Source organism: Euprymna scolopes, chromosome 5, assembly GCF_053919585.1.
Source record: "Euprymna scolopes isolate OS-2025 chromosome 5, ASM5391958v1, whole genome shotgun sequence".
NCBI classification, from domain to species: Eukaryota; Metazoa; Mollusca; class Cephalopoda; order Sepiida; family Sepiolidae; genus Euprymna; species Euprymna scolopes.
In genome coordinates, this window is record NC_136486.1 from 38,637,514 (window position 1) to 38,651,236 (window position 13,723).

A 13,723-nucleotide genomic window follows, 5' to 3' on the forward strand; every position below is an offset into this window, starting at 1 on the left:
ATTTCACAAGAAACACCCGTCTAGCAGAACACACTATCACTAATTTATCCCACTCTTTATCTGTGCCTAAACCTAAACGTAGATTCCATGAACAAAGCTTCTTTCTTAGAACTGCACGCCTGTGGAATTATCTTCCGTTTTCCTGCTTTCCAGCTGACTACAATATGGTTGTCTTCAAGTCTAATGTAAACAAGTTTTTGATCAACCGTTCTATATAAGTTAAAAAATTTACCGAATTTCCATTATTAACAATTACTATATTGTCCGATTTCTACTGTACACTCTTTAACCCTTATCTTCGAGAAAGAAAAGTAATATTTGATTAAATTTTATGTTTAACGTATATTTTAGAAAAAAAAGTAATATTTGATTAAATTTTATGTTTTTATATAGATTTCACAAAAAATAATTAACACGTGATTAAATATTTTGTTTTTACATAGATTTTACAAAAATAAGTAATACTTGATTTAATTTTATGTTTTACATATATTTTACAAAAATAAGTAATACTTGATTAAATTTTATGTTTTTACATATATTTTACGAAAATAATAATACTTGATTAAATTTTTTGTTTTTACATATATTTTACAAAAATAAGTAATACTTGATTAAATTTTATGTTTTTACATAGATTTTACAAAAACAATTGATACGTGATTAAATTTTTTGTTTTTACATTTATTTAAAAAAAATAAGTAATACTTGATTCAATTTTATGTTTTTACATAGATTTTGCAAAAATAATTAATACGTGATTAAATATTTTGTTTTTACATAGATATTACAAAAATAATTAATACTTGATTAAATTTTATGTTTTACATATATTTTACAAAAATAAGTAATACTTGATTAAATTTTATGTTTTTACATAGATTTTACAAAAATAAGTAATACTTGATTAAATTTTATGTTTTTACATATATTTTACAAAAATAAGTAATACTTGATTAAATTTTATGTTTTACATATATTTTACAAAAATAAGTAATACTTCATTTAACTTTTTGTTTTTACATAGATTTTACAATAATAATTAATACGTGATTAAATGTTTTGTTTTTACATATATTTAAAAAAATAAGTAATACTTGATTAAATTTTATGTTTTTACATAGATTTTGCAAAAATAATTAATACGTGATTAAATATTTTGTTTTTCCATATATTTTACAACAATAATTAATACTTGATTAAATTTTATGTTTTACATATATTTTACAAAAATAAGTAATACTTGATTAAATTTTATGTTTTTACATATATTTTACGAAAATAAGTAATAGTTGATTAAATTTTATGTTTTACATATATTTTACAAAAATAAGTAATACTTGATTAAATTTCATGTTTTACATATATTTTACAAAAATAAGTAATACGTGATTAAATTTTATGTTTTACATATATTTTACAAAAATAAGTAATACTTGATTAAATTTCATGTTTTACATATATTTTACAAAAATAAGTAATACGTGATTAAATTTTATGTTTTACATATATTTTACAAAAATAAGTAATACTTGATTAAATTTTATGTTTTACATATACTTTACAAAAATAAGTAATACTTGATTCAATTTTATGTTTTACATATATTTTACAAAAATAATTAATACTTGATTAAATTTTATGTTTTACATATATTTTACAAAAATAAGTAATACATGATGAAATTTTTTGTTTTTACATGTATTTTGCAAAAATAAATTTTACTTGATTAAATTTTATGTTGTTACATATATTTTACAAAAATAATTAATATGTGATTAAATCTTTTGTTTTTATATATATTTTACAAAAATAAATAATACTTGATTAATTTTTTTGTTTTTACATATATTTTACAAAAATAAGTAATACTTGATTAAATTTTATGTTTTACATATACTTTACAAAAATAAGTAATACTTGATTCAATTTTATGTTTTACATATATTTTACAAAAATAAGTAATACTTGATTAAATTTTATGTTTTTACATATATTTTACAAAAATAATTAATACGTGACTAAATTTTTTGTTTTTACATATATTTTGCAAAAATAAATATTGCTTGATTAAATTTGATGCTTTTACATATATTTTACAAAAATAATTAATATGTGATTAAATCTTTTGTTTTTATATATATTTTACAAAAATAAATAATACTTGATTAAGTGTTATGTTTTTACATATAATTTACAAAAATAAGTAATACTTGATTAAATTTTTAGTTTTACATATATTTTGCAAAAATAAATATTACCTGTATTAAATTTGATGTTTTTACATATATTTTACAAAAATAATTAATATGTGATTAAATTTTTTGTTTTTATATATATTTTACAAAAATAAATAATACTTGATTAAATTTTTTGTTTTTACATATATTTTACAAAAATAAGTAATACTTGATTAAATTTTTTGTTTTTACATAGATTTTACAAAAATAAGTAATACTTGATTAAATTTTATATTTTTACATAGATTTTACAAAAATAATTAAATTGTGCGTAAAATAATAAACTAAAATAGGACATCCAGTCCGGTAAGCAGAGCAGTTTTACATCAGTAAGCGATTTTCAACTAACACTAGTCATGGCATTGCCTATGCTTCCATAATGTCAAATAAACTCCCAACATCTTGTATATTGCTGAAATTGAAGTTTCCTCTATCTTTTGATTTTAGAAATGCGGTCTGCAATTTGATGATTTAACACACAGATCATTTCTTGCAACCTTTTTCTATTGACAAGTAAATATAAAATGTGTATAAGAGTACATAAAAAAATAACACAATTGTCTTGGACAGCACTTCAAAGAGCATTGGTAATCAAAATCTCGCTGATTCTCTTTCCTCTAATCTTAAACATTTGGTACAATGGTGATTTTTTTGGTTGGTTGTTTTTGTTTTACGGCATATCAACCCTTTTCGGGTTATTTAATGTCGAATCCAAAGATTTTGAAGAAAAATTTTTTTAATAGAATATATTTGTTGTTTTCACGTCGGTTTCTATTTAACCCATACTTGGGACCCTAACAGGTACTACCACTCCGGGCCAGAGTGGACCTGGGAGCAATGGTAATTAAAGGGTGGCTCCACACTCCCCAAAGCCCACAAGCTGGGGCCTCACCACTGGATATAGTTTAAGGTCATATCCAGGACCCCCATTGAGGGGCTTTTACCGTCTGCAGGGGGGCAGTTGGCGTATTCTAATGCCCCACCGACAGGGCCGGTACAATGGTGAAAAAAGTAGCTTGTAACTCTTATAATATCTCTAAAACTAACCTTCTCTCTTTTCACCATCAATGCTCAGATCCTTATTTTGCTCCAATTGACATGAATGTTCTTTTTTTTTTTTTGACAAGCTTCTATGGTTAACTTTGGCTATGAATCAAATTCAATGTTTTAAAATAATGTTTACAAATAAAAGGTTGTGCCCATATTATACTTCCTAAAATTCTTTAAAAATACCTAAAAGAAACTAAAATTCAGGAATATTTATTAATTGATGTCTAATTTCGAATTTTTAACAAAGGCTTTTTATCTTCCCTCCTTTTTATTCCTATTGCTTTAAACTGAATTAAACTAAATATAGCCCACATTGCTCACTCTTACACCTATCATCAAAAGTCATAATGATCGGTTAATTAGTTTAAGAGTGAATCATGTACCTACATATATATAAACATATACACATAACTAATCTTATATGTATAAAATGGAAATCAATCGAATGTTCCCAAAACGAATCTTGCACTATGATCACATGGCAATGCTGGGACACAGTCAGCTAGTTTTCTATGAATAGAGATATGGAAGCATCTAAAACTTAATTTATTTCACTAAATGATTATCCATTTTTGTTTTTATACTTAAAACTATTATAGAGACTTAAGGGTAAAACTGGCTGATACAACCAATTTGGACGAAATTGAATTTCTGACGAGAAACATTCATCGAAATGAACACATTTTGAAGGACATCAAACAGTACCTCGAAGCAGAGAGAGATCAGGTTGTTGTTATTATTATTATTATTATTATTATTATTATTATTATTAGGTTGTCCCAGAAGTTGTAAACACTTGCAAAAAAATTGAAATTTTACTCACCAAGTAATAACAAAAAATTAATCCTCAAAATAAAGACCATAATTTTCCAAGACTTTCTGAAATCGATCTTTTGGATTGATCAAAGTACTATTCAGCTAGCTTCAAATCAAAGAATTCTTGACACGTTTCCTCAACTTCAAATGAGTCGAATCAGCAGCCCTTCAGAAAGTATTGCATTGAGCATAAAAGGCCATACTCTGATAGAGAACAGTAAGGACTGTAGACTGGATGTAGCAGAACCTCAACACCATCCAGTTCTTCAAACTTGTCTTTGGTCTTCCTGGTGGTGTGTAGCTTAGCATTGCCCTGCTGCTTTCAGTTGATCAGAGCCGGGTATTTTTGCTTCAACTTTTTGTAGACCCGTTCCAGTTGTTTATGCTTATACCACTTTGAGATTTCCACATATGCAATTGTTCCTACACCTTCAGCAGCACAAATTCCTTCTGCGGCTTTCCTGGTTGAAAGACTTTGCTTCCAGCAGTAATGTATCAAAACTCACAGATCAATTTTACCAATTACCATCTGGAATAGAGAGATGAAAATCACTATAACAATGTAAGCACAAAAAACAATTAAAAAGTGCATAAAAATTCCAGTTTTTCACAAGTGTTTATGAACTTTTGGGACAACCTAATATTATTATTATTGAAAGCCTCTGTTCAGTCTCGGAAGGCAATGGATACCCCCTATAAGGCTAGTTGTGCATGTAATTATAAGGCATGGGTGGTGCAATCTTAAACACACCTCTCCTGAATCAACACTGCTGCAATCCAGTGGCAAGGAGAGGTTCAGGATGACTGGAAACAATGCCGAGATTATTATTATTATTATTATTATTGGCTCGCAAGGAGATTTCACACAGGTCATCAAAGATCTCATTGAATACAGCCTGGAAGCTGAGTGACAACAAGTCCCTCAGATTTTCTAGTACTCCCCACCTCTTTTGATAACATTTGCAAATAAATTTGCAATATCTCAACAGCTGCTTGCCATTGATTTCTCATTGACAATGGCCATTGGTCTTTACTAGAATTTGAGTGGTAATAAGCCTCCCCAAGGTTCTAGTTCTCTTTGCACTTATACAGTGGAGGTCTTGTCAGTGCTCACTCCTTGGTCTTTCTTTCTTCCTTGACTACTTGGCTATTCGGTCTCACTCTTTTTTTGGGAGAGCGCAGTGATGTGGTCATGGGGGATGGGGGTGGGTTAGAGGACTCATAGATATGCAGCTTCACTGTTCTTGATTCCATGTAGTGCTTCATGTTTTGTATTATTATTATTATTATTATTATTATTGTTATTATTATTATTATTATTGTTGTTGTTATTGTTATTATTATTATTATTTTTATTATTATTATTGTTATTATTGTTATTATTATTATTATTATTATTATTTTTGTTATTGTTATTATTATTATTTTATTATTGTTATTATTATTATTATTATGTTGTTGTTGTTGTTGTTGTTGTTGTTGTTGTTGTTGCTGCTGCTGCTGCTGCTGCTGCTGCTGCTGCTGCTGCTGCTGCTGCAAAAATCAATTGTCCGGATTGACAAAATCTCAAAGAAGTAGTAAATCATAGACTTTTCAATGGCCTTAAACAAGAACGTGATTGAGAATGAGAATAAGAAGTGTGGTAATTCTGCTTCATTGGTCTTAGAGGTTAGGCATATGCATGGAATTAAAACCCAAGAAGTCCTGGTAATAGTAGATTCGCTGGGTGTGGTATGAAGTCGTCTGGTAAGATATTTGAAAAAAACAAACAAACAAAAAACTAGGAATTTTTGAGTCCTCTGTTTTGTTAGTACTACCAATATTGCTAGGAAAACTTTCAATCTTTAAAGCTCATGCTTTGGAGTTGGGATTCGGAAGAGTCACCTGGAAATATATTTGAAAAAAAAAACTACGGATCCCTGATGTGTTGGGAGGTCTCCAGTTCAGTCCTCTGCTATTGTTGGTACTACTAATATCCTTAGAAAAATCCTCGAGCTTTGAAGCTAGTGTTTTATGGAAATCGCTCCAGACAAGGCATGAAGCCACTTGATGTAAAGAACGAAAAAATAAAAAATAAAAAATACAATACTACTTCAAGGTCAAAAACTAACCAACAATAAGTGGTAGCTGGATAGATTTTGACTCATAAGCAAAAGTTACAAGGCTGTCAAAAGTAAATCCAAGATCCATTTTCTACTTTCTATGGACCCAGGATTGAAGGAGAGTCTCCTGAGAATGAATCCCATCTCTTTTCAGGGAGATATTATCAAACGAAATTATTATTATTATTATTATTATTAGGAGGAGGGGGAGCAGCCTCTGCTTCCTACAAAAGTTTGGTATGCCTGAGCTGAACAGTGGAGAAGTGATTCTGTTTGCCTATAAAGTGTCTCATCAGCTCTTTTATTTTTTTTACTACTCTCTGGATCATTGCTTATTAAGACCAAGAGTCACTTAAAGGATAAGGGTTAACGAGATGGAAATGATTGCTAACCGAAAGATGAGGAACCTTATGGAAGTACTGACATTGATTTATGGTATGAACTTCGTTTGATTAATTTTGGGATAATCTATGACAAAAATTTGCTGGCATTGGATTTAAAGATGACCAAGTTGTAATCAGCACACTGCCAAGTCGCTAATAATTGTTGATGGAAAAACCATTGAAGAAGTTGAAAGCTATATCTACTTGGGAAAGAAAATCATGAAAGATGGAGATCTCCTCCCTGAGATAAAGAGAAGGATAGCATTGGGATGGGTAGCTTTTAAAAAAGTGGATAATATCATGAGAAGCGGAAAAGTAAGTTTGGCAATAAAAAGGAAGATCTTCAATGAATATATACTACCTGTGATGATCTGCAGTAGTGAAATATGGGCTCTGATGTTTCGCCAAAGTGAAATCATGGCAGTGGCACAAAGGAAGATGGAAAGGATAATGTTGGGTATCACTCTAAAAGACAGAAAGACAAACTTCTGGATCTGCCAACAAACAAGAGTTATTGATATCAATACTGTCATCAAAACATTCAAATGGAGATGGGCAGGGCATGTAGCCAGACAACATGATAACAGATGGTCCATCAGGACAACGGAATGGATACCTTGTGAACATGAGGCCAAAGGGAAGACCAAGAACGAGGTGGAGGGATGACCTAATACAACACATAGGTCTCACATGGCAGCAGGTAGCTTGGGACAGAGAGAAGTTCCTCATTGAATGATAAACCCTTATTGATTGATTGAAGTTGTAATCTGCAGGGAAGCAGTTCCACAGCAATATGTTCCACAGGAAGGAAGACCTTTTTTCATTGTAGTAGAAAGGCCAGTTTTTGCTATAAACGTTTTACAAGGAGGAACCAATAACTGGGGCTCAGTCGAGCTCCTTCCATGGAAATAATCTCGTCTGTGAGAAAGGAGTGATAGGGAAGAGAAAAGATCAGTAACAGTACTCATCTTTGTTACAGAAATTCCCATCCACTGAGTGTGAAGGTGAAAATTTCAGTGTTACAAGCACTTTTTTGTAATGGCAATCGCTCCAGACAAGGCATGGAGCCACTTGATGAAAGTAGCTAAAAAAGGAAAAAACTAACCAACAATATGTCCTATATGGATTGATTCTGACTCAGAAAACAGCAATTGATCCCTCTTCGTCAGAAACATCACTCATGAAACGTGAGGATTAAAGGACAAAATAAGAGAAGCTGCCAATTTAAAATCCAAAATTCATGGTTGCATGCTTTAAACAAATTCCAAAGAAACTTTTTTAATAGGAAATCCAATTCTCTCTGACACATATGTAGTTGGTCTTCGATTTTGGAATCGTGAGTGGCTCACGATCTCATGTGACCTTGCCCAGTACTGCCACATATGAGTTGCTATACTGCATAATGTAGTGCACATTCAGGAGGATGCCAGTGCTATCTGACTAGAGTGAATACCATTAATGTCTTCATATATATAATAGACATGATTATTCCTGTCTAGAAAATGACAGTATAGAAAAAGAAACACTGGAATTACATATTAATCCAAAATGGCGATGCTCCCTGCCTATACCTGATGCATGTTTTCCGGCTATTATCTATCGATTTCATTAAATATACTAAATTCCTACAAAAAATCCCTGGAGAAACACTCTCTCAAACAAGTCATAGTTAGAGGTGGCAGCACATTACTTCACCACTCATTGTTACATCCTTCTTCTACCCTAGTTTACACCGTTACCAAATATTTTTAGAATTCAATTATTAAGTACATCTGTGATTATTTCATTTTATAATACTCAATCAATTTGCAAATAATGAATGCTCCCAGATTCTTGCATTCGGTTATTTTGATTGGCTGCTCAGATTCGTTTCAAGAATTAACAGATTGATTTCTGAAACAATTTAAGAATGCCTTTGTTAAAATCTAATATGGCGCCCTTGCTGACTCCCTTTGACAACAAACATAGACATTTCCAATTTCCACACATACCAATACAGCATAATCTTTCAGACTGATTACTGTGATTAATACAAACAGATATATTAGTTTATTTTATAGAGACACTGCAATACTTTTCGATTTCAATAAATACAGACATTTCTACACTGACAGGCATTACTCCTTCTTTATTGCTGTTAAGTAAATAAAGAGGTTGTTTTTACTGGCTGAGAGCCAGTTTCTTTAGCAGTCATCAACAAGCTGCCCCTTCTTCTTGTTCTTGCTCTTCTTGTTCTCATTCTTCTTATTCTTCTTTTTCTTCTTCTTTGCATTCTTATTCAGTTTTTTTTTTTTCGTATGTGCTGTCTATAGAACATGAAATAGAGTAAATAAAGGGATTTCTTTTGATTTTACATCAAAATATTGAAAATGGTCAAAACTGATTTTATATACATGGATTTTCATACATCGGACATATGATATCAGCAAGGTTTTCAGATTGCTTACTGGCAGCAATAGATTGCGCTGGTTTTCACATTCATTAAAGGAATGTAATTGGGTGTAGTAGCAAAGGTTTTGAAAAAATAAATGTAAATACTAATTTCTTTAAAGGTTGTGCAAAAATAAACATATTTATTTTAAAAAAATTTGAAGTATTTATGTGTAATAAAAAATTACATTCACATACGTATGTAAATATTATATTTAAAGTCAATACTATTATGCAGAAATAGTAACAGTATTATTCATAAACCCAATTAAAACATGGGAGTCAGTTACTTTTTAAATACAGCAGTATCCTCAACTGCCTACCAGTGCCACCAAGTGCCCTCATCACGTGATAATAATAACCTTAAAAGACCACTATCATCCAGTTACTGCTGGCAACAATCATAACCACCACTGGATGACAGTGCTCATCACTGGATAACAATGCCTGCCACTGGATACCAGGGTCTGTCACTGAATGACTGTGCCTAACAATTGACAACAGGTGATTTCATTTAAGAGCAATCGAATGGATGTTGACAATAGTTGTGACTGACAATGTCCGATTGTTGCAGAGCCCACCAAACACCTCAAAACACCATTATGTACCAGTGATTACTAGTGCTAGCCACTGGCCAGTTTTATTTTGGAGCAGGCGAATTTAGGCCAATATTGGTCATGGCCACCAATGACTGACAGTGATGGCTATGAACTGACAGTGACAGTTGTAAAGGCAAATAGCTGCTCTAAAAAGACACTAATCACCAATAACCACCAACACCCAAAATGACAGCCAATGGATTCTGCTAGCTGCCACTGCCAGACAATGCATGACAGTGAAAGCCAGATGATTTCACTTTTGCCATTGCCGCCAGTGTCCACAATTTTCCAGAGCCAACAGTGGCTACCACTAGCAACCATCATCATCTCTCTATATTAATTTTTTTGTAGCTGTTTATCCATAGTCAATAATTTACATTACTCACGTACGATAACACACTAGATTAATTTGTTTTCGGTGTTGGTGAGTCTTTTAACAAATCTGTTCTGGCTTTGGGTCATATTTCCACCAGGCAAAGCCGGTACACAGGTGTTGCTAGTAGGCAATAAAGCCCAGCTATGCTAATTACTGTGTTAGCCAACATTACAGCTAGCATTATAAAAATTATTTTTCAAGTAAAGGAGAAAGTGTGTGTGTATTAACTGTTTGTTGTTTGGTAGAATTGAAGGTAAATCATGTTTTCTGTTTCAAGTCTAAGTTAGCATAACAAAAAGGAGGGGAGAAAGGAAAGAGGAAATTAAAAGAAGTTGAGAGATGGAAAGAGAGAGTGAGAAAGAGAAACTGAGAGAGAAAGAAAGTAGTAGAAACGTTTAAATACATGTGATTATTTATTTGTCAACTGAAAGGTTATTTGGGCGTCACTAAAAAATCCCACATTAGATGTTAGATATAATCATAAAATGGTTAAGATTCGGTTTTATATCTCTACTATTATATAAAAAGAAACTTTGTGTGTATTTGTGCCTGTGTTTGTGTCTGTGTGTGAGTTCATTCCCTATGGACCCGAAAACAGCTAGGCCGATTTTTATGAAATTTCATGTGAAGGCACTTTATGTGCATGGCAATGTTCTTAAATAGGTTTTGTATTGGAATGTCTCTCATAAGTATTGATAATCGATAATCGAAAAAATCTGATGAAAGAAGGAACAAGCGGTTTTGACCAAAGTTAACACCTTACACAGCCTAACATTACAATCGCATTTGAGAAGTTTTATTACCACACAAACCGAAAGGCCCGACATATTAAATCAACAATAGGTTCTTTAATATGACAGGAGCGCATTCGAAATGAATGTTTTTGTTTGAAGCACAACTGAACCATGATACTTGACTTTCATTTTAAACTTAAATTCAAGCCATTATCGCTGCACAAGCAGTAAGACCAGGCATATAAAATGAACAGTAGATTCTTTAATATGACAGGGGCGCGATCGAAATGAATGTATCTGTTTAGAGCACAATTGAAGCATGATACTTGACTTCTGCTTTTTAAACTTTAATTCAAGCCATTAAATATACAAATGATATTATAAAATCAACTGTAGATTCTCTACAGTGCAATGTAGACTACAATGTATTGTGGATTAAGTCACTGTGAAGAGGCATGTGAAGCTTCCTCTCGGTGCACCGTGATGGATCCCCAACTAGAGCAGGAAATCAATCGATTTGATTAAAAAATGAGCGATTTCAATGTGAGTGTGAAATATTTGTGGATCATTATTCAATCTCGGGCAACTTCGAGTCTCCCTGCTAGTAAAGAAATAGAAAGGATCTAAGTTTTAAGATTATAGTTAGAAGTTTTTTTTTATATAGTGGAGACGAAAACATCAGCTATTTTTAAATATTTGAAAATTGTTGAGGGGAGATAACTTAACAGTCTTAACTCAGATTAACATTTAATTTGTTTCCTTTTAGAATGGAACTGGAGTTCAAGTTTTTATTGCCATTATTCTGAATCAGGTTATTGGCGTTGCTGTCATTCGGGATGAAGAGGTAAGTCTTTATATTCATTTGGCAATAGTATGTGTGTTTTTGTATTGGAAAAGTAGACTAGAGAGAAAAGAGACTCTGAGTTAGGTGTATCGGAGGCAAATTTATCTTCAAGATATATAATCAGCTTTGGCATCAGAGGCATTGATCATGTGGCTTGATCATGTGACTACAATTATGTGATCACAATCACTATGTGGTTGTAAATCCAAAACAAATTTTTTTATTTGTTTTAACCAAGGAGGATGTATTAGCTTTCTATGTGGAATACCATGCAAGTGACCATATGCCAATAGTTTTATGCAGATGGACTGACATTTGTGGCTATCCCAAAGCCAACAGGACCTATGCCATTTATAAAACGACTGTTGTTGGTCCTGTGCAGTTCTAGAAGTTCCATCCTCCCAGGCTTTGTCTTCTATCTTTGAGAAGATGTTAGTTTAGTGCTAATCACCTATGGGGCTGCTCGGGCATTTTTTCAGGCGAGAGTGCTCTTCTTTTGGAACACTAACTCTTCAATTCCACTTTCTGACCCTTGCATTGCATCTTCCTACTGTGGGATGAGGATAAATATTTTCAATGACATACAAAATGTTACCTTTCACTGTCTGGTGGTTTTGCTAGCTTCTTGACTATAAAAGGTTCAGGTTGGTGTTTTAAGGATGAATATATACCTGTAAAATATATAGGGATTTGCTTTCTTTGGGGTTGTTATATTTTTACTTATCAATAGGTATATAAATCTTTTATACACTTGTGTCTGCATTATGAACCTAGGTTCTGTAGATAAAACACTGGAAGGCTATGAATGGCCAATCCAATACTACAAATTTTAGGCATATTTTTTATTTTTTTTACCAAAAAGCTGATTCTGTGAATTACATAATTAGAATCATTTTTCCCTTTTTGTTTAGCCGTCTAACCTAATTTAAAGCTATTTCTTACTGTGCCTAGTGGTTGCTGATTGAGCCACCTTTGTTTCCCTTTTCTCCCAGTAAATCCAATTATACCATGCAAACTATAATTTTATAAAAAAAAAAAAGAAAAAAGAAAAAAAAGAAAAGGAAGAAAGAAAGCGTTCCTAATTTCTTATATCCATTAAAAGACTGGCCTTAAATAAGTATGGAGTCTTCTGTCACCTGATGAAATCTTTTTAGATTGGAATAGTAAATTTTCGCAACAAATGGTAATTTGGTTTATCTAATTTGAATAAAATAATATTCTGCCCTTTTTATATTGAGCACTATCAACAACCTTTGAAGTCAATGGTTTTTCTTTTGGATATATATATATATATATATATATATATATATATATATATATATATATATAATTTTTTTATTTTTTACTGTTTTGATACAAACCTTAATCTCCACCCGATTCTTTTACGTCTTTTTCACATATACTAAAGACCATTACTTTTTTTTTCTTAATGACATGTGATGTGACCTCTTGATAACTTTTTGTGATCGCTGAATCCCTGAATAATTTTCATTATGGACTAAACAATATCTCCTGGCTGATCGAAACCTGCCCATGAATGTGTAGCTTATGTAAAACAAATAAAATGCATATATATATATATATATATATATATATATATATATATATATATATATATATATATATATATATATAATTCTTATTTAAAAAGTAAATCTACTTTTTCAATTCAACAAAGTCAACTTAATTACAGAATAACTATATTAACACAAGATTATATAAAAATGAGAAACCCAGAAAAATGTTCCGGAAAATAAAACAAGTAATCGTTTTTTTTTAACACATCACATAATTAGTTTTTCTTACATCGTTTTGATTATTAACAAATCATGATTTGATATCATTTGTGTTTCTTTAACAGGATATCGAATACCTGAGAGCTCATTACAACATTGAAGATTATATCTACTTTAACCAACACCAGCGAAACGAACACGGCCACTTCTACCATTTTGTTTTGAATCCGGCATTCAAATATCTCACAAAAAATTTCATAAAGGTTTGTTTGTTGTCAATTTTTATTTGATTGAAATTAATGACTAATTAAGAAGGGGAGGTAACTAAATTCTATAATTTTTGTCCAAATTTTCAAATGAAAATGATAAAGTAATTTAAAAAAAAAATTAATTTTAATATTTTGACTTATATT

The 13,723-nt window shown here is 31.1% G+C and overlaps 1 protein-coding gene across 2 annotated transcripts in view; it reads left to right on the forward strand.

The window, feature by feature from the left end:
* The window catches only part of LOC145276783 (cilia- and flagella-associated protein 61-like), a 166,356-nt gene that overhangs the window by 76,218 nt on the left and 76,415 nt on the right, over positions 1 to 13,723 (forward strand). For both annotated transcript variants that reach the window (XM_080128068.1, XM_080128067.1), the window contains exons 12-14: positions 3,890 to 4,016; positions 11,497 to 11,574; positions 13,436 to 13,573. In XM_080128068.1, the coding sequence (XP_079984194.1) occupies positions 3,890 to 4,016; positions 11,497 to 11,574; positions 13,436 to 13,573 (343 nt within the window). The remainder of the gene's footprint in view (positions 1 to 3,889; positions 4,017 to 11,496; positions 11,575 to 13,435; positions 13,574 to 13,723) is intronic.